Source organism: Periophthalmus magnuspinnatus, chromosome 14 (genome assembly GCF_009829125.3).
Source record: "Periophthalmus magnuspinnatus isolate fPerMag1 chromosome 14, fPerMag1.2.pri, whole genome shotgun sequence".
In the NCBI taxonomy this organism is placed as follows: Eukaryota; Metazoa; Chordata; class Actinopteri; order Gobiiformes; family Gobiidae; genus Periophthalmus; species Periophthalmus magnuspinnatus.
In genome coordinates this window covers 11,366,358-11,393,132 of record NC_047139.1, presented here as the reverse complement: position 1 = coordinate 11,393,132, position 26,775 = coordinate 11,366,358, and the positions used below count along the sequence as shown (strand labels likewise).

General features: G+C 37.8%; 1 protein-coding gene across 1 annotated transcript in view; it reads left to right on the top strand.

Annotated features, from left to right (window-relative positions):
• The window catches only part of grk6 (G protein-coupled receptor kinase 6), a 36,054-nt gene extending 10,859 nt beyond the window's left edge, over positions 1-25,195 (top strand). The window contains exons 3-16 of the mRNA XM_033978582.2: positions 9,280-9,392; positions 11,336-11,413; positions 13,435-13,535; positions 15,473-15,565; positions 17,360-17,423; positions 19,206-19,346; positions 19,764-19,954; positions 20,194-20,231; positions 20,562-20,651; positions 20,854-21,062; positions 21,699-21,836; positions 22,083-22,220; positions 22,350-22,484; positions 22,731-25,195. Coding sequence (XP_033834473.1) covers positions 9,280-9,392; positions 11,336-11,413; positions 13,435-13,535; positions 15,473-15,565; positions 17,360-17,423; positions 19,206-19,346; positions 19,764-19,954; positions 20,194-20,231; positions 20,562-20,651; positions 20,854-21,062; positions 21,699-21,836; positions 22,083-22,220; positions 22,350-22,484; positions 22,731-22,781 — 1,580 coding nt within the window. The 3' untranslated portion in view covers positions 22,782-25,195. The remainder of the gene's footprint in view (positions 1-9,279; positions 9,393-11,335; positions 11,414-13,434; positions 13,536-15,472; positions 15,566-17,359; positions 17,424-19,205; positions 19,347-19,763; positions 19,955-20,193; positions 20,232-20,561; positions 20,652-20,853; positions 21,063-21,698; positions 21,837-22,082; positions 22,221-22,349; positions 22,485-22,730) is intronic.
• Positions 25,196-26,775: the final 1,580 nt, after the last annotated feature.

Here is a 26,775-nt window from a genome sequence, read left to right as displayed (position 1 = left end):
TCCATATCTCGCAATAGTAAAGAAAAACTGTCACTGCCCGTTTCAGTTTCCACTATGTAATGATGAATCAGCATCCTTCTTTCCTTATATTCACTCTCTCTTCCGTAACAAGTTCTCTGTTCTATTCAAATCAGACCTCATCTCCAAAACATCTAGAGCTGTCTCAATGTTAAACTCATGATTCATGAACAAACACTATCTATCTTCTTAGTAACAAACAGAAGAGAAACATCTTCTGCTCCCGTCTCTGCTCCTCTGTCTCTTCTGTCTACTTTTCTGGCACTTCTTATGTCAAAGTTAAGTGCACTGTATTAGATTTTTATAGTTAAATGCATTGTATCTGATTTTTACTGTCCCAACAAACATGAAAAACATTTGTTTTTTAATACTTTGCAGTGGTCATTCCTCACATACTTTATGCATTCCAAGCAGCCTAATTATTCACGGCAGTGAGTTTATAAACGCATTTTATAACTTTCAAGGTGGGTTTTGCCTTCACGGTAATGATAAGAACAACTAGTACGCTGACAGCACTCTTCCTGATTCTCAAACAATAAAAACAATTCATAATTCGATGCAGACAGTCCACAGCGGACATATTTTGATCTTAAGAACTGCTTATACACATTTTTATCAAATACATGAAAAAAAAGAATATAAATTTAGTTTATTTGTAGTCTTCTTTTTTGGAAAAGTTGATATTTGAGATTAAAAAGTTGTTGTGTTTTGATAAATTGTAACCCAAACTCCTGACACGAATTCAACACTGAAGCTATTGTTCCTGTGGACTTAGAAAATCAAAGAAAGGTTTTGATTTTACCTTCAGGCCTCTGGGATATTTAAATGAATAGAGAAAGTTCTTTTTGTTTTGGTGTATTCCTCATTCATTTGTAGCTTTGTATATTCCTCACTCATATTACCTGTTTTTATCATCCAAATCAAAATTCAAATCTAAAATGGACCTTTTTGGGCTTTGGAGTTGTATTTAGCTTCATCCATGTTCCTTTCATCCTGTTTACTTACTCTGAGCCTCAGATTTGACTCTATTTAAAATGTCCTCAATTTGTGATGTCACAGATAAAAGTTCAGATTCTCATGTGCCGTTTTAAAGTCCATAAATAATCATCAAACTCACTCATAAATGCCTAATATTTGACCTTCAAAGCAATAAGATAACATTTGTTCTGACCCAATACAGCAGCAAACTCCATTCTGGTCTATGAATGTTTTGAAGAGTGCTTATAAACTCATCGTGGTGACTAATTAGTATTTGAGGAATGTGTTAAGAAAACATTTGGACCACAACAAAAAGAAAAAAAGTTTTAAATTAACTAGTTTTGTTTTTGAGTTTTTATTAAGATGCAGCGTCTTTTTTTTTTCTTTTTTTTTCAGCTAATTTTCCCCGGTTAGCTTTCACTTTTTAACCTGTGTCAGAGATTCATATGATGTCATAAAGTGCAGGTATAAACAGCTCTGGAGATCAAATGTGGCCACTGATTTCACTGCACCAAAAGCACCACTGCTCCCAGACAGTTCTTAGAAAACATGGTGAGAACTATATCACACTGTTTATTTATCAAATGCATCTAATCACTGAAGAGTTGAGGGATAACACATGACAAAACCATGACTAAACCAGAATTCAACAAGATCTAAATCATGACTAAAGCACAACAAATAGGGTTCACAATAAGATAGTAATAAATAAATAAAATAAAAAGTATTAAGGATTAGGATTAACATACAATTTAGTTCTAGTTTTGTTGCTGTTTAGTGTCATTTTTGGGGCAAACACATGATCTGGCAATACGAAATTGACAGACAGCACATAAAGCCAGCACATTTTAAATTATTGAACTAAATCAGAACAAAAACAGGATTAGACCACCATGACATTCTTCGTGGTTTAAGGCAAGGGCAAGGCAATTTTATTTTTGTATAGCACAATTCATACACAAAGTAATTCAAAGTGCTTTACAGAATAAGAAGGACATTAAAATCCCACAAATCAAAACATAAATAAGCACAAATAATCATCATAAAATTAGCATTAAAACAGAAGAGTGCAGAATAAAAACCTTTAATCATGTTATAATATAATTAAAAATGCTTATCAGTTTTACATGAGATACAAGTAACTAGAGATGCACTGATCCTATAATAATAAATCCAATACACAGACACATTCATTTGTGTCCAGTGAAAGTGAATATTTTTGATTGTGAGAGCAAGGAGGAAGTAGCGGGCGGGGCTCTTGAGAAACTCCAGGAAGCAAATTCACCTCCTGGTCCAGATCTTATGTCATTTTAAAATGACAGAACTTTTTTTTTTCAATTTCAACACCAATCTTATGCAAGGCCTGCTGCATACAACATGTTCAAACATGAGGCTTTTTGGGAACCAGGACAAAAAGAGGAATACACATATGAGGCTTGCTGCTGTCTGTTTTCTTTGAATAAAAAAAGTAATCTAACATAAACTTAGAATTCTGGATCACGTCAACTTCATCAGACAGAAAATTTGATTTCATAAAGTTGGTCACATACAAGATAAATGAATTAGAATGTCAATGAAAAGAAAATGAGAATTTTAAAATGTTTGTTTTTCTCTTAACACTAGTAGTAGTATAATATGGTTGTGGCTAGGGCTGCACAATATATTGCCAATATATAAATATCACAATATTATCTGACTCAATAATCAGTATTGCAAGAAAATAAATATGTCGCAACAACAAAAAGTTTTACAGTTAAACGGCTTTCTGTTTTTGGAAAAAAAAAGTGGACAAAAAGCAGACTGTGTACAATATTTTTCTTAAGTAATTCCTACATGGGACTTGGTCAGATTGATTTGTCTTTGTTAACCTTTGTGCCAAAAAGTAAAGATAAAATATCATATCACAATAAAATTGTTGTAACAAACCACAACATAGTTATGTAAAATCTCATCTTTTTCTCCTAATCATATGGGCTGTATGTTTATGTGACTTCCCAAAGCCAGAAACCCATGTTCAGGCCTCTCATCTGCTTCTCAAATGGCCTTGTTTCTCTCCTTCTCTGAATTCCTTCTGTTTGCGTCATGCATGTCCTCGGCTGCCATAGTCCCTTTACGTAATGCCCCCATGCACGAGCTACATTAGACTCATTACCTATGGCTAGTTAGTGCTGCTTGCTTCAGTGAACAATGTAAAAGCTGTATGCCCTGGGACTCTGTGCATTTGGAGCTCATTCATATAGATGTAACTGGACTGAGAGAAGCTGTGTGATCTGTGGGGGATTGTGTTGAGCTAATTTGGAGTCTCCTTTGAGTCCCACCTCCTGAAATAAGGGGCCAAAAACTGCTTGAATAAACTGTTGATCCATACCATTCTGTAGTTTCATGTAGTTTAGAGAGTTGAAAAATTATCAGTTAAAAATTAAATATCTAATGAATGGTGGTTACAATCGGGAAAACTGAAACAGAGCGCTGCTTGAGGTTCAGAGCAAGACGACGTCATAAACAGGATTAGTGAAACAAGAGTCTCATTGGAGAAATATGGCCATTCGATAAAAAATGTTACTGTGATTAATCGCTAGAGTGTCCTGCCTTAACTCGCGATTAATCGCATTTAGTTTCAAGACTTTTGGGGACTTACTATTCATTTACACACTTGGACAGAGACTAATCTGGAACAGTCACTGAAGTGCAAATAAGACATTTTGGCCGTGTGCCTTATTAGTATACATTGGCACAAAGATGTGCCAGGCACCATGTCTGTACATACTAATTGATTAAATAAACATTGTTCAGGTATAATCATGCAAGTAGTATGCTAGTGTGGGCATGCAATCAAAGTAAAATAAACACAAGTTCCCCAACCTGTAAAACGGAGCATGCAGAAAAGTTTATGGGGTCGTGAATATGAAGCTAGCTTGAAAGCACATTGTTAAAGAAGCTAGCTTAGCTTCTTAAGGAAGGTAGCTTAGCTTCTTTAATCTTAGCGTATGTTAACTTTTGTCCAGTCGACTGAATTGAATTTCTTTTTCTATAGAACCTGCCTGGACGACTGAGGACACAGATATTTTATTTTAAGTGCGAATTAGCATTTGCAATGTGCTTTTTTAATTTGGATGATGGAAAGTGGATGCACATCTGCCATTGCATTTTTTCTTTCTACAAACACACACTTGCTGATTTTTTTAATTTTTTTATTTTATACATGGTTTAAACTTCAGACTTATTGTGATGTCATCGTGGTGGACGATAGGCGTCCTTAAGATATTTTCATTATATGTCATTAAACTAGTTTTTAAATGTTTTGACAGTATAACTTGGGGGACCCGAGTTGTCCTGAACTGAAAACTTTGGGAATCCCTGGCCTATAACATTGGACTCTTTGGCTTCATTGTTGAAAAGTAAAACTTACCCAACTCAAAGCAATAAATATGCTAGTCAATGTGAATAGGCTACAAGAAAACACAAGAGGGTGTTTATTTATTGCTAGTTTATTGTCTGTGATTGAAAGTCAGACATATGCAACAATGCCCACTCCCAGAATGGGAAGTGCAGACCTACAACCCCAATTCCAATGAAGTTGGGGCGTGGTGATGTTGAACAGAATAAACTACAAAGACATGATATTTAATGTTCAAACTGATAAACTTTATTGATTTTATGCAAATATTTACTCATTTTCAATTTCATGTCATGTTCCAGTAAAACTGGGACAGGGGCAACAAAAGAATGGGAAAGCTGAGGAATGCTTACAATACACCTGTTTAGAACATTCCACAGGTGAACAGGTTAATTGGAAACAGGTGAGTGTCATGATTGGGTCAAATCATTGTAGTTTATTTTTTTTTTTTAAGTTTTACACAACTTCATTGGAATTGGGGTTGTATTTAAGAACTGACTGTCAGTTGGATTGATGACACACTAAAATGTTTAAACGTTTGAACTGGGCTTTGACTTTGGTATGGTACAAATATCTTACAGGTATGAACCCGATACATGCCTCCATTTGGGGACATCTGCTGTTCCACGCACAACCACGAGGGGGAAATCACAACACACAAAGGAAGTAAACAACAAAATTAAATAAGTCACTTTTAGGGACAGCTGAGGTTTGTGTCCCCAGTCTGCTGGTATGTATTCCAAAGTCCCCAAAATTGACCCAAGCAAGGACACACATGCCTCTTGTCCTCTGCAGGCCCGCACTCACACACACATGCACACCCACACACACACAGAGCAGAGAAGGGGACCAAAAACTGCAGAATCAGAGGCATTCTGATGCGGAGACTCGCTCTAAACTTGCATTCACTGCTTTTTTTATGAACTGCTCGCCTGTCTCCTCAAATTCAGCTGAGGTTGGACCTTGCTGATGGCCAAGGTTAATTTCATCAAAAAAATTGTTGCCAAGCTAAAATTGACAGCTTTACTTCAAACTACTTCACTTGTCAGTGTGTATGCAGATGCACTTGTAGTGCACTCTGCTGGTGTATTGGCAAATGTCATGCTAATTAAGGTTTTTGAAGGACAATATACTGACTATACCAAGACGTGGCCAAAGCTGTTCTGGAAGCATGAAGAATTTATAATATCCATCAGTTTTAGGGTTGAGTTGGAGGTCTGATTCTACAGAGGCCACATAGACAGTTTAACTCTAATCCACTGCAGCCTTCATGTTACATAAGGACTTTGATGTAATTACTCATTGAATGAATGCATGGGGCATATGAAGCACTGGACAATACTATGTAGCTGGCGGATCACACTGCACTCATGAATATTCTTGGCAAATAGCAGATAAGTATTTGTTTTAAATGTCCCAATAGCTTTCAAAGTTGAATAATTTCCAAAAATTATTCAAAAAGGGGCTGCTGTTCCTGGAAATAGAAAAGGAGAAACTGGACAACCCTGTTGACAAACACTTTCAACCATGTTGTCAGCTTTAGTCTTTAATGACTTTTACTGAGCAGTGCACGGCAGTTAATTATGAATTACTTGGACTGTAGTTGACTGAAGGAATTATTGGTTATCTGAAGGCATGTCCTGCCGATCGGTTGTCTGACCAAAAAATGGGTGTGGCATAAGGTCACAAAACTATTACTTATCTCTTTATCTGACCTAAACTGCACTGACGAGACTACACCTGCATGCGACTTCCTGCAAAAACAACTATTCATGCAGAGAAAAGTACCAGGAAACAATGTATTTATGTAGACAAATTAAACTTCTCACACACTCACTCACTTCTCCTTTCTGCTGTCGTGCCATAGAAATCTTTATAATATAAATAAAATGATTAGCTGAATAATAAGGGTTATCTTTGTCTACAGATCTCAGCATGTTGTAATACAAAATAGAATTGGTGTCATGGGTTGCAGAATGATAAAAATTAGCTGTTGTTGATATTTTTAGAACAGACAAGATTATCTGCTGGGTGAACAGGTTGGCCTGGTATGAGGTCATAATTTGGACAACTCATGTGAGATGTTTAGGAGATAAGGTTTCCACATTGAGATGTCGGGACATGTGCACAGGAGAGATAGTGCTGACTGATTAAATATTGCTTACTACTCACTCTCTCTGTCTCTCTCTGTGTTCTCCTCCTGGTCTATTTCTCTCTCTCTTTCTTTCTCTCTCTCTCTCTGTTTTTCTCTCTCTCCTCTCTCTCGCTGTCTCTTTCTCTTCTCTCTCTTTCTCTCTCTCTCTCTCTCCCTTACTCTTTATCTCTCTCTTCATCACTCTTCAGTGTTTCCGCTGTGCTCTCTACCTTTCTTTTATTCCTCTCACACCATTCCTCTGTCTCTTCTTTGTCACTTTTCCTCTCTACTCCCTACCTTTCTTCCTTCTCTCTTTTCTTCCCTCTCTCTCCTTAGTCTCTCTTCTCTCTACCTTTCTTTTATCCCTCTCTTTCTACCCCCTCATCTTCTACCCTTTGTCTCACTTCTCTTTCTTTCCTTGTGCCCTGTAGGTACAACATATTAAAACATTCTTTCATCCCATTCTCCTGGAGTGCTTCTGTTGCTTTTTCATAATAGTACATTTTGTATTCAAATAGTACATTTTGCATTCATGTATCTTTAACTGTTTTTATAAAGTCTTGTGTGCTGTTTTAATGTAAAGCACAGTCGGGCTATAGGCCTTTTGTCTTTTTTCAGTTTAGATTATAATAATTCATATGACAACAGCAGAAAGGAGATACTAATGAGTGAGTGAGTTTTGTATATTTGTGTAAATTAAAACATTTAGTGTAAATTAAAAAGTTGAATCTGTCTTTATATACAGTACAACTATACATTGTTTCCTAGTACTTTTTATGTATAAATACAGTAGTTACATGAACTCCTGTGCAGCCGTAGTCTTGTGAGTGCAGTTTGGGTCGGATACATAGAGATGCGTAATAGTTTTAAGCGCTTTCGCCACGCCCCCTTTTTAGTTCACTAATCAATAGGCAGGATATGGCTTTAGTTGACCAAGAATTGATTTAGTCGACTACAGGCCTAAAGTACAGTGTGTACTGTGTAAGTTACCCTACCCTTATTTAGTTTTTCCTTTCTTCTCTCCACCATTTTGCTTTCTCTCACTCTTCTCTCTCTCTTCTCCCTCCTGCCTCTCTGCTCCACGTGTCTTTAAGTACTATTTGTTTGTGCGTGTTGGTCCTCTCTGACTTTGCATCAGATGCAAATGGATACCTCCATTTCTTCGTCACAGACGCAGCAGCGACTGAAATAAAACTTTTATTTCACTCTTGTTATATTTAACCTTTCAACAATCAAGCTAGCAAATGATAAGAACCTTGTTTATTCATTTATGTATCACAAGAAAATGCTTTGAATGAGAGAATTGTATAACTTCATAAAAATTAATTCATTAACTTAATTTATCACAGGATCTCTCAAATTCACGGTATAAATTGATTTAATTTTGATATGGTTTAAAGATGTTGTACCTGAAAATGTGAAAAACTGAACGAACTCATTTAAAGGCAGCAATCCAAATTCCAGTCCTAACAATGCCTCACTTTCCTAAAAGATTCCAAGCATCCTAATTATTCACAGTGATAACTTTAAGCTCTTTTTGCAACTTTCAGAGGCCAAAGCCATCACAGTAAGGCTAACAACAACTAGCAAGCTAACACTTCCTGGTTTGTAGACAGTAAAACACTTTGGCACACAGTGGTCTCATTTCGAGCCTAAGCACAACTATACATCTGTACTGGACGAAGAATACATGAAAAAACTATACTATGACTATATGCTGGGGGACCCATTTCCAGATCTTGAGCCAGGATCTTGGTCAGAAGTTGATGGGAAACAAACCATCCAGACACAGGAAGAACACACAAACTCCACAAAATCATTAATATTAATTCTCAAAGCTGGGGTACCTGATTTACACAGCGCGGCAGGAGGAAGTAGGTATTTGAATCTGTCTAACTCCTCTGTAGCGCCGTACCTAACACTGTTCAATGCTACAGCAACTAGCGTGCTAACATACACTTATGAACTATTGCTCAATAAAATGTTTTTTGACCTCAAGAGTTGCTTGTAGAATATATTTATACTTTGGCAAAACAAATGTATGGAACAAAAATTGGGTACAGGTCCTTTAAATAATATCAAGCAGCCCTAGATGGAAGTTTTCTGACTTCAGATGAGGGTTGAGTAAAAGTTACTAAAATGGACTGCAAGTCATAAAGATTGTGGCAGGCAAATGAGCAATTCTGAACAGCATTTGTTTATTTAATAACATGCATATGGAAATGAACAGACATAAAACAACTTAATAATTAATGGTCTGACCTTTTTTAGTCAATATATTTGGATTAAATGTAAAATGGATGTAAAATAACTTAAAACATGTTTTATATTTTAGAGTCCTCCAAATAGCATTTACCCATTGCTTTGCTTTTTATTTCACTATGAGAACCATTTCAGGTGACTGGTTTGCAGTGCTGTTAATAAAGCAAAGGGTGGCTAATTTGAGGATTTGAATAGAAAATGTAAAAAAAAAATGATTAATTTATTTTTTGTCATTTAACTTTTTCTCTTTGTTAGATAGTTAACATATTGTTTCAAATATTTGATTCTTCCAGAAAGTATATAAAATGTAGAAAGTAGTAAGATAAGATAAACTTTATTGTCCCAAAGGGAAATTTGTCTTTGGCTCACTGCCCGCAGCTTAAAAAAAAAAACAAGTAAACAAAAGGAAAAAAATAAAATAAACAAGGTGTCCAAACTTTTGACTGATTTCTGACTTTATTTGATGCTATTTTTTTGTCTTTGTTTTCAGAGAAGGATTATAGCAGCCTGTGTGAGAAACAGCCAATCGGGCGCCTCCTCTTCAGACAGTTCTGTGAGACTCGCCCGGAGCTCAAGAGATGTGTCAAGTTCCTCGATGCCGTGGTGAGAAGAACCACTCAAAACGTCTTTATCTTCTGCTCAAATATTTGTCTATGAATAAGAATTAAACACAAATACATATCTTTCTATAAGTTATGTTAATTGAACTTACAGATGCAGAGAAGGTGGAGCAGAGGAGAGGGTCAGATGGAGCAGTGGATGCAGGGGAGAAGGTCAGATGGAGTAGAGAATGCAGAGGAGAGGGTCAAATGGAGTAGAGATGGAGCAGAGAATGCAGACGAGAGGGTCAGATGGAGTAGAGGAGCAGGTCAGATGGCGCAGTGGACGCAAAGGAGAAGATCAGGTGGAGGAGGATGCAGAGGAGAGGGTCAGATGGAGCAGAGGATGTAGAGGAGAGGATCAGATGGAGCAGAGGAGATTTGATTAAACACTTAGTAAGTCCACTTCCTTTGGGTCATGTTACATCCACATCTGATCTGCTTCTCCCAAGTCTGAAGCAAACCATAAACGAATAACACACAGGTGAGACAGGGCCGTTTGGAAGAGCAGACAGGAGCAGACAGGAGCAGACAGGAGCAGACAGGAGCAGAGAGGAGCAGAGAGGAGCCGACAGGAGCAGACAGGAGCAGACAGGAGCAAGACTTTGGCCGGAGCATGTCAACCAGCAACTATAAAGAGCAACATTTCATTATATCTGTACTGGGGCAAGACCAATTTTGCTCAATACATAGAAAAAAATAGGGTTCAGGGCCTTTTCTCAGCTTTCAGAGGCCAGTAATGATAAGAACAACTAGCATGCTAACAGTACACTTCTTAATTCATTACTTAGTTCATTTAAAACAGTCCAAAGTTACTCCTCATTATCATTATTCTAATTATTTACCACAATTATTTTACTTTATAAGCGCTTCACAGACACAGACCAGAGCGGAGTTTTGACATCCTTGTAAAGCTAACAACAAGTGGCATGCTAACACACACTTCCTTATTGGACACGACCAATTTTGCTCACATACATGGAAAGAAATCGGGTACAGGGCCTTTGATGTTAATAATCCTGATTATTCTGCTATTTTTTTTGTTACTGATTTTAAGTATATTAACTGCACAGCCCTACCTGATGCAATTGAAGTGAGCGTTTCTTAAGAAAACAATGTTTCCTTAATGGGGAATTGTGACTAATGTCTTGTTGCATGCAAAGATTAGTTGCAAGTTATTGTTATGAAAGGAGAAGTTGTAGTTTAGCAGTTCATATTTCAGTCTTCTGTCAAATGCTCTTAAATGTGTATCATTGTATGAACTCTAAACTCAATTTGACATAAAAATTCACAGTCACAATCAGATATCTTTGCCAAAACTTTCAACCCTACTACTACTACTTTAATTTGACAGTACATCACAGCCACTGTACTGTACTGACAAGTATAAATCGTTGAGAAATCCCATTTGACATTTCTGGCGTTATTGATGAGCTGAGTGAGTTAAACAGATAGAAGTGCGGCTCCAGTCAGACTGGTCCATTACACAGCTCTTGCCTCTTCTTCCTCTTCTGTCTCCCTTCTCTCACTGTTTTTTGTTGTGCCCTCCTGTCTCTCCTCTCTCTCTTCTATCGCTCTGACTTTCTCTTTCTCTCCTTTTATCTATCTATCCCTCTCTACCCTTCCTTCTGTCTGTCCTCCCTCTTTGTCTTCTCTGTCTGTCACTATGCCCCCTCTTTCTTTGTCTTACCTCTCTCTTTCTCTCCTCTATCTTTCCACCCCCCTCTTGCCTCTCTTTCTACCTCTTCTATCTTTCTCTCCTCTCTCTTTCTGTCTCCTCTACTCTCCCTCTCTCCCTCCCTCCTCATTTACAAAGTTAGTTTTTTTGTGTGTGTTTTTAATCCTGGTTGTTGTGGTTTTCATCCTAGATTTGGACTTACTTCAAGCTGTTTAGTAGTGAGTGTGTCGTTTTTTAATGCTGTGTTTCTTTTCTGGTCTTGTTTTCAGCTAGATTATGAAGTGACTCCAGACGAGAAGAGGAAAGAATGTGGAGAGGAGCTCATTCAGAAATTCCTCAACCCAAAGGTGAAACTGAAACAATATCAAAACAAACACTAGGGGGCATTTGTGTTTTATTATTCGGGCACATGTCACAGTAGAGGCGGTTGGTGCACTGAGGAGTGAAGCAGGCTCAAAACACTGGGCCTCATGCATGAGGATTTTCCGGATTCTAAAAAATGTGAAAAACCTATATTGGTCAATCTCTCACGGTATGTGGAATTTAAGGGTGCACTATGTAATTTTTAGGGTGGAGGTCACCAGCTTGTTACTGCCTAGAATTTTCCATGGTATGGCATTAAACCATATCAATCCTGCATTTATTCAGTTACAAGTGTTTTTACTGCAAAAATAAATACATAACTACCTTGCTGTAAGTGGAGCTTACCTCACCACAGATCTAAACTGTAACCGGCCCTGTGGGTGTCACCTGCTTGTCTCCATGGACATAGACAAAGTGGACCATCCTCCAGAAAATTTACAAAGCAAGCCTTTGTAACCTTTCCTGGATTATCACTCTATGACATCATAAAATGCGGCTGACTGAGCTCAGGAGAGGGAGACAGACAAAAAAATGTTTAAAATTGCAACACACGTTGCCACACAAACCAAAAACGCAACTCCAGGTATGGATTTGATGAGGAAACAACTTTAAACCTCAAAAATCAAGTTTAACAGAACCTCTAGCAGGTGTGGGAACTGTGTGGTTTGCTCCTTTACCCTCAGGCAGTCTAATTCTTATTTACCCTTTGAGTGTCACTGAACACGTCTCAACATGATCTGCTGTCTCCAGACCTCCTCTACCACTTATGTGTACTCATTGTTTTTCTTTATACGCTGTGGATTTCATCTTTCCTTTAGTTTGCCATATGGTATTATTTTTTTATTTATTCTGACAGGACTTAATACAGGTTTTGGTATGATTTGACATGAATGATTATTTTTTAAGCATTTCTTTATTTACATAATTACAGTAACACAAGGAAATAGCAGCTTCTTTAATATTGCCTGGTCTTATAAAACCTTCCAATATTTGTAAACAGAACGATTGCATTCAGGTTGACTTCAGACGTTAGCTCTAGTGCATTTTCAATGGGACATTTAGCGTTAGCCTGCATACATCACAAACTATGGAAAAACAAGGGCTGTTTTGATAACTGAAAACTACTCGACCACATGCGAGTAACTTCTTAAGTAACTTAAGAAAACACTTGCACATATGGCGCTGTTATGTGTAGTTTATTGACATAGGAATAAAACTAGGGTAAATGCTAACTACCACATAGTAAACATTTCTAATGTTATGCTAGGCATTAATGCACCAAAAAAGGACACAACAGTTTGATCATGAAATTTTATTATGAAGTTTTATTTCATCAAGCACCACAAATCCAGCAAATATTAGTGAATATACAAATAACAACCATTAGTCTGGGCTGTCTACAAAATTCATGCTTTTTTCTGTGCCTCAATAAAATGATCACTAGAATATACCAAGCTGTGTGCACATTTTTTTCTAAATATGTCCATCTTGTAAGCCTCTATAAAAGTTTTGAATCTAGTTTTAGTATTTGAGCATGTTTTGTTTTTTTGTTTTTTTAATTGGATAAGTGAAAGCACTCTTTTAGTAGAACTTGATTTGTTTATAAAATGTGGTAGTAAAACTACTTCATTTGAAAGGTTTAATCTTAGTTCACTGCATTAGACATTGCTTTATCTTAGGTTAGGCCTGGTTTAGCCTTGGTTTAAGTCCTAGACATGGCTTAAACAATTTTTTGTACTTTTTAAGGGCCCTAGTTTAGTTCTAGGCCAGACCTACTGGTAGTTTCAGTCATTGTTGTGAGTGTTGTCTAGTTTAATATCGATTAGTATCTTATTTTTGATACCTTTTGATAATTCTAGTTTAAGTTCTGGTATAGTCCTAGTTTATTTCTGGTTTAGACCTGGTTTATTCCTGTTTCTGACCTATGACTTCAACCTAGGTCAGTACTTTGTAAGACCTGTTTTAGTCCTGGTTTACAATGGAAGCCTTCATTTGTGTGTTTCAGTCTGAAGAGTATGTCTCAGAGCTGGAGGGGTCCATGATGGTCCAGTGCTCAGAGCGACTTCAGGAAAACGCCTCCAAAGAACTGTTCAAAGACTGCACCAAGTGAGACCTCCCTCTTATTACGTAGACACACACACACAATCTTTGTCCACATTTAAGCTCTGGCACTACTACTACTGCTGCTGCTGCTACTGCTATTACTACTGCTACTACAACTGCTGCCACTGCTGCCTCTACAACAACTACTGCTGCTGCTGCTACTACTACTGCTGCCACTGCTGCCTCTACAACAACTACTGCTACTGCTGCTGACGCTGCTACTCTTACTACTGCTACTACTAGTGCTACTAAACTGCTGCTACTACTACAACTGTATGCAAATGTCTTGGTTGAGGTCCCAGTATCTCACAAAACTAGAAGGAAGAATTACTTATTTTTATTTTTGTGTTTATTTTATTTTAATTGTATTGCTGTTTAATCTAAAATGATTCACATATCTGTTTTTAATTAGGGGGGTTGCATTGCATTTTTATAATATATATAGATTATTGTTCGTTTGTTATAAAATACAACAACCATAAAGGGACGTTCCATTCATTTGCATTAGTTCTCTGTACTTTAAATTTGATGGGAAAAAACGAAACATACCAATTCAAATAATAGACTGAATCTATGTTTAGAGAACGAAAGGTTGAAATAATCTGATCTTACTTTAGCAGAGAATTTCAAGATACAGATATTTAAATATGAAAGAGCAGAGACAGATTACAATGTGTTTCTATAGAGCACAAACCACTAGGTCAAGAAGATGCCAAAAAATGACTTCACACTCCCTCCTCTGTACATGTCGAGACAGTTTCTTGATTTTAGCTTCTGAAGTCTTTAAAGAGCCTGTAGCTGATTTTGAACCATGAGTCAAAAAGATGTTTTGGAAATTTTAGCCCAGCCCACATAGTGCTTTTTGCCACAGTGATATTGCACCATGACACAGAAACAACCGTCTGGGATAGTGTCATACGGGTGTTTCCTTATAGTTCTCTAATCTCTGCTACTATTCACTCTTTTGTCACTCTTGAAAATGCACCACAACAGAGAATCACGTGTCTGGGATAGTGTCAGGCAGTTGGTTTCCCATGATTCTTAGTGAACAATGTGCCTCAATGGACCAAAATGCTTTTCAAAATTCATAGATTATATATTACAGCCTCAATTTAATCCTTACTTAACTATTTTTACTATGATGCATAATGTTAAGAGCATTTATCTTGACAAGAATAAATTAAAATCAGGGACCGGGACTTAAAGGCCACAAGAATGAGGAAAGTGAAATCATGTGATTCACTGTTGTTGAATGTTTCATTTCATTACGACAGATTTATGTAACACCAAAACCCAGAAAAAACAGAAACAGTGCTGTGCTAACAGACATACTTAAGGTGTGACTGAATGCTTTACCTGTTCAGGCTGCAAAACAAAATGTCCTTGTATTTGTATCCACATTGTCTGATAGGGCTGCAAGATAAATCACAATCAAATCAAAATTGCATTTTAAATGGATGCAAATAGCAAAGGCTGCAGTTTTTGAAGTACCATAACCTCCACAAACAACAAACAACAACCTGCTCTGTATATTGTACTGTAGTAGTCTGTTAGTTTTAGTTCATATTTCAGTCTTTAGACCTATTGTCTAATAGAACAGATTCCTGTAGTAAGTGACTCCTGACTAGTCTTACAAAGTCAAACATTCAGCTGAAAAAACTGAAACTATTCATCTCTGACATTCATGGTCCCATTTAAGTCTTTGATTTTTGCCATAGAGATTAACTGAAAAAAAAAAGTTGGCTAATGCTAGCTAGCGTGTGACAGTAATTTTATTTGCAGGGGACTGGTTTAACAGCTCAAATCAGCTCATGTTATGTAGCTCAGGCTAAGTCAGCTCTTGGTCATCAGATTGTGGTAAAACAAAGCACAGATAGCTAAAAGGGATAAAAAAATCTTGTTTTTAAATCTCACATTGCTGTATGTTTTGTTTCTTTCAGACTGATCCACGACTTCCTGGCCATGGCCCCATTCGCAGACTACCTCGACAGCATGTTCTTCAACCGCTTCCTGCAGTGGAAGTGGCTTGAGAGGTGGGTCCTCAACTGTCTGATCTGAGGATGAACTTCGAGTTCAGTATAGATTTTAAATACATTTTTTTACTCCACTTGTGCTCCTTGGGCCTGCGTATCTCTGGTCTTAGATTGTCCCTCTGGGAGCTGCTTTAGTCCTAGTTGATGTGTTTATTTATTTATGTATGCAGCGTTTTGCCTGGGGGTTGCTGTACTGGTTTATTATGTATGATTTGACCTTAAATATGAGCACAGAAGTCTGACCCATTTTCCTTCACTTTACCAGGAGAAAAAGAAAAGACCATATCTAAGAGAATTTCCTGCCAAAAAGTTTCAGGAAATCAGAAACAATCTTGCAGTGATGAGTGGTGCACTAAAGTAACACAGAATGAAATGTTTGCCTGGTTTCCCCACAAATCTGCTCAATGTGCTCTATGAAACTTTTCTGGTGGAGGATCTGCCCATTATCTCTCTCTAACATCTAGAGATGTTATTCCATTGTCTAGAATGTTCTACAGTATACCACTAAACTTGTTTATCACCATGGAGAAAAGGAGGTGATGCCACTACGCAAAGTTATAGGTCAAAGCTGCATTAGATCTGCTTTAGTACTGGGTCAGATCTGCATTAGAGCTGCTTTAGTCCTGGATTAGTTCAGGGTTAGTCCTGAATTAAAGCTTGTTTATAACTCCTTTAGTCTTGCGTGAGACTTGGGTTATTCCTGGGTTAGACCTGGGTTAGACCAGGGTTAGTCCTGAATTAGACCTGGGTTAGATCTGGGTTAGACTTGGGTTAGACTTGGGTTAGACTTGGGTTAGACTTGGGTCAGACTTGGGTCAGACTTGGGTCAGACTTGGGTCAGACTTGGGTCAGACTTGGGTCAGACTTGGGTCAGACTTGGGTCAGACTTGGGTCAGACTTGGGTCAGACCTGGGTTAGTCCTGAGTTAGACCTGGATTAGATCTGAGTTAGACCTGTCTTAGTTTTGGTTTAGACCTGGGATAGTCCTAGGTTAGAACTGGCTTAGACCTGTTTTAGACCTGTTTTAGTCCTGGATCAGACCTGGGTTAGAGGCAGGTTAGGCCATTTCCGGGGGGAGAAGTGAGGCAGCTGAGCCACATCAGTTTGGGACACGTTTAGTAAATATACATATTGTTGGTTTTATGTATTATCGATACAAAATAATAAATTGTCCAACAGGGTATCTTATTTAAAGGAGACATAATGTGCAAAATGGACTTTTCAGAGCTTTTAGTCATGTTATAATTGTTTCTCCCTCTTAACGTCCCCTCTTGAAGTTGTATTTGGAGTGATTCATCTTTATTTTCCTGCATTCAAGACATCATTGCTCCAATCTACCCCTGATTTCACCACCACAATACATGCCCATTGCTGTGAACTTACTTTGTTCTCCAATTGTATTTTCTAGTGATATGTGTAGGGTTTGGTAGCCATTTTGGCACAAATGAAAAAAGAGTCCACCTCTAGTGTGATCTGCTGTTATCCAGTGGGGGCCTTAACCCACTGCACCACTGTTTATCACTCTAATATTTTAACTTTTAAGATTATTTTGTCTAGACCCTGTGCGACCTATCTATGATTAAATAATGCTGGATTTAATAACTGGATTTTTTACACCATTTATTGAGTAGTATTTTTTATCTTCTACTGCACCACTGTTTATCACTCTAATATTTTAACTTTTAAGATTATTTTGTCTAGACCCTGTGCGACCTATGATTAAATAATGCTGGATTTAATAACTGGATTTTTTACACCATTTATTGAGTAGTATTTTTTATCTTCTTTCTTCAGACAACCAGTGACAAAGAATACATTCCGACAGTACAGAGTTTTGGGTAAAGGAGGCTTCGGTGAGGTGAGTATCAGAAATACCACCAAGTACTTGTACTACAAAGGAATGTTTTGCAAAGTACATAAATCTCCTTTGTGTAGTACTTTTCCGGAGGCAGTGTTAAGTATTTTCTTTGTGGATGGTCTTGTGAGATGAAGTGCAGCTTGTTAGTGTAACGTCTCTGGTCTAAATCATGAGTTCAAACAATGAATCAAAAGTGACTTTACATTTTTAACATGGACTGAGGGGAGATCAATTCAGTGTTTTAGTCTTTAGTATTTTTCCCTTAAGCCTAAATGAGAACTAAACAATGTTTAAACAAGGATGGAACTAGTGGTAAATCAGGATTCCCCTCGGTAACACATTCAAAATTAAACTATGCCTTTAGCGAGGCTAAATAAGGACTATCCCAGCCTAAAACAGGATTAAATCAATTCTGAATAGGTCTAAACTAGACTCAAACCAGACTTAACTAGGCTAAATCATTTAGAAAACCATTTAGTAAACAGGACTCTTTTTTGAGTGGCTAACCCTCTCGCCTCACAGCAAGAAGATTCTGGGTTTGTTCTGTGTTGAGTTTGCATGTGTCTCCTTGTGTCTGGGTGGGTTTTCCTCAGGGCAATCCTTTTTCCCCCATTAACATAAAGCATGCACAAAAGGCAAAAATAGTCCTGACCAAGACTAGCTCAAGATCCTTGCGGCACTGCTATACCCACCACTCCCTACAGACAGGTCAAATGCAGAGGACACATTTTCCTATGGGGACAATAAAGGTTAACCTTAACCCGAGCCTAAACCTGCTGTTAAACTGCTCCTCTTTCAGTCCTCTCACTGTGATGCCACTGGTGGGAGGACACAGAGGACATCTGCCTTCTGGTTGCAGCAGTCACACACATCACACATTGGACTAAAATAAGACTAGAACAGGACACAACCAAGTGTACCTTAAGTGAATATGTAGACCAGGAAAAAAAGGTCTAAACCAAGTCATAACCAGACCGAAACCAAGATTAAACAACACACACTTTAATAAAATCTACCTTTTGATTATCTTTACATTTTTTAGGACCAGCCCAGCCTCACAAATGTTGAACCTGATCATATTATTCATTATTTATTATTCATTCACACAAAATAATTGTACATTTTGCCTGCTCCCATCTCAGGGACTTAAATTAACACCTCATTAGATTTGAGTCATTGGTTTGACCTGCCACACAAAACAGAGCTGTACTGTTTTCATCGTGAACAAGTCACACATTCACAGTAATATCTCGTAAAAATATCTGCACTCTATTTTATCATATTTTTATTGCTAAAGGTTCAAAGCAAAATCACAAGATCTGCTTTTGATTTTGGACAGCCTTTTTGACCCATCAGGGAAAACATTTAATAAGAAGTTTTTAAAAAGACAATATATATTTGTCTTTCTGGTGCAGAGCTAAAACCAGGACTAAACCAGGACTAAATATAATACTAACAACATGAAAAACAGAACTTGTTTTCTAAATGGTTTGCAGTGGTCCAAAGTAATTCCTCATTTACTTGGTGCTTTTGAGCATCCTAATTCACCACACTGAGTTTATATCCTAGAACTGAGGTACAACAAAATTAAGCCAGTTTGAGTGAATGGGCCGAGCTGACTGGTGAACTGAGAAAAACTTTATTATCTGACAGTAGGTAAATATTGCGACTAACCGCCATGTGGTTACACCAATATGTTGTGGTTAGTGCCATTTCCTTTTACCATTATCAGTTTACCTCATTTACTGTCTGTGTGTGATCTCACTTCCTGTGTGTATCCAGGTGTGCGCTTGTCAGGTGCGGGCCACAGGTAAAATGTACGCCTGTAAAAAACTGGAGAAGAAGAGGATAAAGAAAAGAAAAGGAGAAGCTATGGCTCTGAACGAGAAGCAAATCCTAGAGAAAGTCAACAGTCGCTTTGTGGTAAATGATCACTAAAGCCACTAGGGCTGTGCTATTAATAATAATGAGCTTGAGGTCTACAGCCAATAAGTTTGATGTGAGCTATAACTGCTCTGTTTTGGTCAGATTAGATCTGTGTTGATCTCTCTTGAACACTATGCAAACGGTTAGATTTGCTCTCGGCTTGCTCTGATGTCTCGAGTAAGATGTTATGTCAAATAGTTCCCCCCAAAATTTTCCCATCTGTGGTATATGAATGCGTTTGTGAATTGGTTCCTTGATGTAAAGCTATATAAATGTGACTATTGACCATTATTAAGACATTTAAGAAGAGCAAAAAATAGATGGAGACTTAGGTTTATTATCTGCTAGTCAGCATATTTTAGGCCCTTAGGCCCTTAGGCTTCCTGTGTCTGTAATGATTCCTCCTCTCTCCAGGTGAGCCTGGCGTATGCTTATGAGACCAAAGAGGCTTTGTGCCTGGTGCTGACGCTGATGAACGGAGGAGACCTAAAGTTCCACATTTACCACATGGGAGAGGCGGGTTTCAGCGAGGACAGAGCTGTGTTTTATGCTGCTGAGATCTGCTGTGGTCTGCAGGACCTGCACCAGGAGCGCATCGTCTACAGGTCAGAGAGCATCTGCTGAGAACATGTACTAATTAACCTTTTAAATCCTTTGACTAGGTTTAAAGGGAAGTTATGTAGTTATGTATGAAGTTATCATTTTAAATTCCATAAACTTGATTAACTGATAATAAAGCCTTCAGTAATTAATAATCATGGAGGAAAAAAAAAACTTTTATTTTTTATATTAATAAATAAAAATAGATATACTTTCATTCATTTGCTGTTTTTTCTTTTTACAGGGATTTAAAACCAGAGAATATTCTGCTGGACGATCATGGTACGTTTCAGAATTACTTTCAGTTTTTAACTTTCACTGTCCTCCAGTAAAACTGCCAGATGAAAATGCACTGCATAAGTGTCAATATAATTCACATTTTTTAAATTTGGCATTAAAAGTAAACAAAAATACTATTGGAAAGTATTATGACCATGTTTTATATTTAAGTATCACATTTTTGTGATTGATTGGAGCTGAAATATTAATAAAAAGTAATATCTGATTAATTTTACAATGCTATCCTTACTACATTTTTTGCTAGGTTGTTTTTTGGCCTCTGGGTTTTTTGGTTGTGTATTTTAATTACTTTACATGACTTCTCTGGTCCAGGACACATCCGTATCTCAGACCTGGGCCTGGCTGTACATATTCCTGAAGGAGAGACAATAAAGGGCCGTGTGGGGACAGTGGGATACATGTGTAAGTGTGCCTTTTATGTAAATGTTTGAGCCAGTAAATGAACAGCACAAGTGCATCCAGTATTTGATTTGTATAATTGAATACATATTTAAAGGGATCATGTAAGATTTTTATTTAACATTCCACAAACCCCCTCTTTCTCCTCATCTCTTCTTTTTTCTCGCTAATCTTTCCTTCTTGCCCTCCTTCTCTCCCCCTAAAGCTCCAGAGGTGGTCGACAATGAGCGGTACACGTTCAGTCCTGACTGGTGGGCTCTAGGCTGTCTGCTCTTTGAAATGATCGAGGGACAGTCACCGTTTCAGCAGAGAAAGAAGAAGATAAAGCGAGAAGAGGTGGAGCGTCTGGTGAAGGAGGTGGAGGAGGAGTACTCGGACAAGTTCTCAGAGGATGCCAAGAACATCTGCAAGCAGGTCAGAGGCTTAGATTTATAATGGACTTTTGAATACTGCAAGGTTGTGTGGTTTAAAATTTATATCACGATAAAAAAGAAAATGTGTAAATTATGTAACTGAAGTAGTCAGAAGCCCAGGCCTCTTGTACACAGCTCAGTCTATGTAACCCATGTTCCTGCACAGACATTTTTCATAAATATACAAGAGCAGGATAAAAAACTTAACTATAAGTTAGTTAACTATAACTTCACAAACCTGATGCGATGTACAGTAGTTTCATTGGTGTGATGCACACTGATTGTGTTGTGATGACGCTCTGAATGGGGAGTGACTGAATGTGGAGACTCTGGAGAGCAAAGGGAGGGGAGTCTCGCCGTCAAAATTTTAAATCAAACTAATTGCACATTTTAATTCATTGTTTTTGTGTAACCTACCATTATAGCAAAACAATAAAAAGGAACACGGTGATCTAAGTATGTTATGTGCAGACAGATGTGTCATAGTCTATCTACTTCTCTATTGTTTTTAGTATCTGCAAACATCCACTGAATATGAATCAAATATCTTCTATTTCTCTATAAACTCTGTCTCAAAGACATTGGTTTGAAGCTTGATATTGGCCCATAATGATTTTTTTGTCCTCTTTCCCTTCAGCTCTTGGCCAAAGACCCCTCAAAACGCCTTGGCTGTCTTGGAGGCGGGGCCTCAGAGGTCAAAGGTCACCCCATTTTTAAACCTATAAACTTCAAACGGCTTGAGGCCGGGATGCTGGAGGCTCCATTTGTACCAGATGTAAGTGCCTTATAACTATAAATTATATAAATGATGTTTGTTTATTTTTCACTGTAAACTTTTTAAAGTCTCAAAAGGAGGACTGAATAAAATAGACATTAAAAATTCACCAGGACTAATGGTTTCTAAATCATTACTGTACGAAATGTAACAAACCAGGTTTGTTACATTATATTATATATTGCTATTGTTCTTAACTATTATTTCAGAGACTAGATTTATTTGTTGTTTGTTGTTTGTAAACAGCCTCAGGCCATTTACTGTAAGGACGTCCTGGACATAGAACAGTTTTCCACAGTCAAAGGAGTCGAGATCGAAGAAAAAGATGAATCTTTCTACAATAAAGTGTCTACAGGATGTGTGTCCATCCCTTGGCAAAACGAGGTGAGAGAAATTTCACACAGACATGTACAGGTGAAACCTCTCCAAATGTCCACACACACATGTACAGGTGAAGTGTTTCTATCTATGTAATATGTAATATTCATGACTATATTTGTGTCTGTGTTGTAGATGATTGAGACCGAGTGCTTTGTGGAGTTAAACGTCTTTGAACAAGACGGAGCGGTACCTCCAGATTTAGACTGGAGAGGTCAGCCCGCATCTCCTCCCAAACAGGGGCTGCTGCAGAGGCTCTTCGGGCGTGCGGTCAGTCAAAAACATTTTAACACAACTGATATGTATGTGCTACAATACAGTACTTTTTTATATTTTCAGTATAGCCATATTTTTTATTGTTATTTAAAATGTCCAGAGCAGTTTCACCCTAAAACCTGAAATCTACACTGAACCACTCCTGGACAAATGAGAGATTACACCGTCTAATTCACATGACCACAATGTTTTTCAAATTGAAATCTGCCTGACAATTGAATACTATGTCTCCCTCTGCAGGACTGCTGTGGTAATTGCAGCGACAGTGACGATGAACCCACTCGCCTGTGATGCCCATTCTACGTTTGTTTACAATTTTTGCACATTTGTATTTTTAACATAGTGGTCGAATGTATATTTCCGCACAGCCATATTGTTTTTATTGTTATTTAAAATGGCCGCCGGTGATAGACTGAGTTTGTGCAGACTTTTCTTCAGGGAACGCTTTGCTTAAAATCTTTTTCAACTTTCTGCTTTTTTTGGACAACCACTTTGTTAAAGAAGTGCCTTTGCTCAACGGCACTGTGACTATAGAGGATTCAACCACTTTCTTCAGGGAATTTAACCTTCAAACCGGACACTTCACCACATTCATTCATCGAAGCTATGTGTTGTACTTTTCTGTTTTGTCATTGGTTCATTTCAATCATGTCACCAAATGCACTTTCTGAATATATACTGAAATAACTTATTGCTGGACTTTGACATTTCAGATTTGTAAAAATGCTCTTGAATTAATGCCACAAGCACTGAAATGGTACGTATTGTTGTAAATATTGTTAAAAAAAATATTGTTTAAAAGTTACGAAAATAAATTTGAATTGAGAATAATATGACCTAATCTGGTTTAAATAAAATGATCACAAACAATTAATTTTAAACAACAAATAATTGTATCTGGATCAAGTGCAACTTGAAATAATCGTATATTAACTTTTTATGTTGCGTTTTGAAGCAGGATTGGGTTTAAATTATACTTGAATTTAAAGGGCCTATGTTACACGATCAAGGCTATGATGTTGTCTCCTCATCAAAAACACACTTGAAGGCAAGGCAAGTTTATTTGTATAGCACAATTCGTACACAAGATAATTCAAAGTGCTTTACAGAATAAGAAAGACATTAAAATCACACAAATCAAAACATAAATAATCACCCAATCTGCAACTCTCTCACCCACTCGTTTGCACCCTTTAAAAACTCTCTCTCGCACTCTTTAAGCACTGTCTTGCTCAGTTTAAGAACTTTCCCATTATTTTACAAAACTTTCCTGTCACTTCTCAAATACTTTCCTGTCACTTTACTATGTCTAATAAAAGTCCGTCAGTCCATGTTTCTTTTGTCATCATAAAATTACCATTAAAGGAGAAGAGTGCAGAATAAATACCTTTCAGTTGTATGCACAGCTAAACAGAACCGTTTTGAGCCTGGATTTAAATATTGTCAAAGTGGAGGCCTGTCTCACATCTTCAGGAAGACTGTTCCAGGTTTTAGCTGCATAAAACTGAAACTCTGATTCCCCATGTTTAGTCCTGACTCTGGGCACCAGCAGGAGGCCGGTCCCTGAAGTCCTCAAATTGCGAGATGGTTCATATGGCACTAACATGTCGTAGATATACTTTATACTTGAAGTTGTGTTTTGTTTCATTTTGACATGTTTAACACACAAATCCTGCATATTTATGCAGAGTTCTTCTCTCAAACAGAAAACACTGTTTCACCTTGTGATGTTATGTGGTAATGCAGGAAGTGCTCAACTTTGTTTTTAAACTCGAGCCCAGCTGGTATTTCCAATCTCTACTAAGCAAAAGGTAAAAGGTCACTCTTAACTTGAAAATGGCTGCTTCATGACATCACAAGGTGGAACAGAGCATTTTGAGATTTAGAAATGTAGACAGACTAATAATAAGGTTTGTAATTGTGTCCAGGTATTTTTTGAGGAGGTAACAACATTCTGGCGTGGCTTGAACCTCACAAGAGTCCATTTTGTGTAATATAAGACCTTTAAAAGTGCACTATGTAACTTTTCTGGTGAAGGGCAAGCCACCTGCTCATCTCCATAGAGATATTGTTTAGCTTGGAATGTTCCACACTATGGCACTCAACATTATATGTCTTGCATTTATTCAAATTGAAACAAAATAGATTTTTGCTGTAAGCAAAATTGGCATTTGTGCCCATGTCTGATTGATTGTGAGCAGGCGTCACTTTTCCACAGACGTGACTTGTAACTCGACTTAGAGGCTTCAGCTGCTTGTCTCCATGGAGATCAATAAGTGTAAAGTCATCCCAGCCAAAGGAGACAAACATATGGCTGACCCCTCCACCCAAAAAGTTACACAGTGAAGCTTTAAGTATGTACAGTTACTCAGCACATTCCACCATCTGAAAGCAGCCCAAAGAAAATGTTGTTATTGTAAAAGCTTTTGAAGGTACAACACCAATGCACTGTGAAAACTTAACCATTTTTGTACTTGTTTTATTTTAATTCCTCAATGTTGCACTTGTGTAGTTATAACGTGCACATTTGAACTTTGTGTAAAACTATCACTCATGCAGTAAATGGACAACCACTCACTGTAGATCTCAAAACAACCAGATGATGTCAAAACCTGGAAAAGCCATATTTAAGTTTTGTACAAGTAAATATGTAGGTCACAAATGTCAACTGTTTTTAAAATAAACAACTGTGTGTGAATTGAAAATTGATTATTTATTCATAATTTGTCATTTGCTTAGAGTGACCAGATGTCCCTATTTACCCGTGACAGCCCCAGTTTTGAGCCCCGTGTCCCCTGTCCCAGCAGATTTATCCAAAACAATTGATTTGTCCTAGTTTTATATATGAAATATTCCAGGTGTCCCTGTTTTTGACAGTAAAAGGAGCAATATACATTCATTTGTTAAGCTAAAATACTGAAAAACATGTTCGATGATGCAACAGTCTCTCAGATTATATACTGACCCATAAGTGAGTAAGTGTAAACCATTTAATATGAACTAGTTCTGTTTTTTCCATGTTTTTAAGACGGCAAAAATCAGGTTGCCTACAGTGCTTTTAAAGAGGTGAACTTTTGAATTTGATCCATTTGCTTGAACAAATTATTGTGAAATCCACGTTCTACTTTGAGCACAAGAGGGCAGCATTTCACCAGAATATGTCTCAGTGTATTTAAGATGATAGTTATTACATGGTGGCACTCCCATGAGGCTCATTTTCTGATAATATGATAAATCCTAACTAACTCCGGCCCTAACTCAGAATGGATTGTAAAAGTCCGCTAAAATGGTTGGTATGATCTTGTAACAATATGTGAATAGAACCATAAATGCATGTATGCAATGTTATCCCAGTCACATCATTTTCTCTGTTACTGCAAACGACTTCCATGGGAAAATACCTGTATTTTGTAATATATTTTCTCAAAATGTAATTGTGGTTTACTACATAAATGCATGGAATTGTTACAGTATTAGGTTTTATTAGATATTGAAAAAACACTTTTTTGTATTATAATTATATTATAAGGCTTAAAGAGTGTTTGATATTGATCCTGATTAGCAAAAACACTCTATTTAAGACAGAGGTGGAACAAGTTCTCAGTTTTGTCTTTTCCAAAAATACAGATACCTGATCAAAAAAATACCCAAGGAAAAGTTAAAGTATCACATGAAAAAAGTAAAAGTATTAAAGTACATGTTTAAAAAAGTACTTAAAGAGTATCCATCCATTTTCTTCCGCTTATCCGGGGCCGGGTCGCGGGGGCAGCAGTCTAAGCAGGGACTCCCAGACTTCCCTCACCCCGGACACGTCCTCCAGCTCCTCCGGTGGGACCCCAAGGCGTTCCCAGGACAGCCGAGAGACATAGTCCCTCTAGCGTGTCCTGGGTCTTCCCCAGGGCCTCCTCCCGGTGGGACATGCCCAGAACACCTCCCTAGGGAGGCGTCCAGGAGGCATCCTGAGCAGATGCCCGAGCCACCTCAGCTGGTTCCTCTCAACGTGTAGGAGCAGCGGCTCTACTCCGAGCTCCTCCCATGTGACCAAGCTCCTCACCCTATCCCTAAGGGTGCGCCTGGCCACTCTGCGGAGGAAGCCCATTTCAGCCGCTTGTATCCGCGATCTTGTCCTTTTGGTCATTACTCAGACCTCATGACCATAGGTGAGGGTAGGAACGTAGATTGACCGGTAAATCGAGAGCTTCGCCTTCCGGCTCAGCTCCTTCTTTACCACAACGGACCGATACAGTGACCACATCACTGCAGACGCTGCACCGATCCGCCTGTC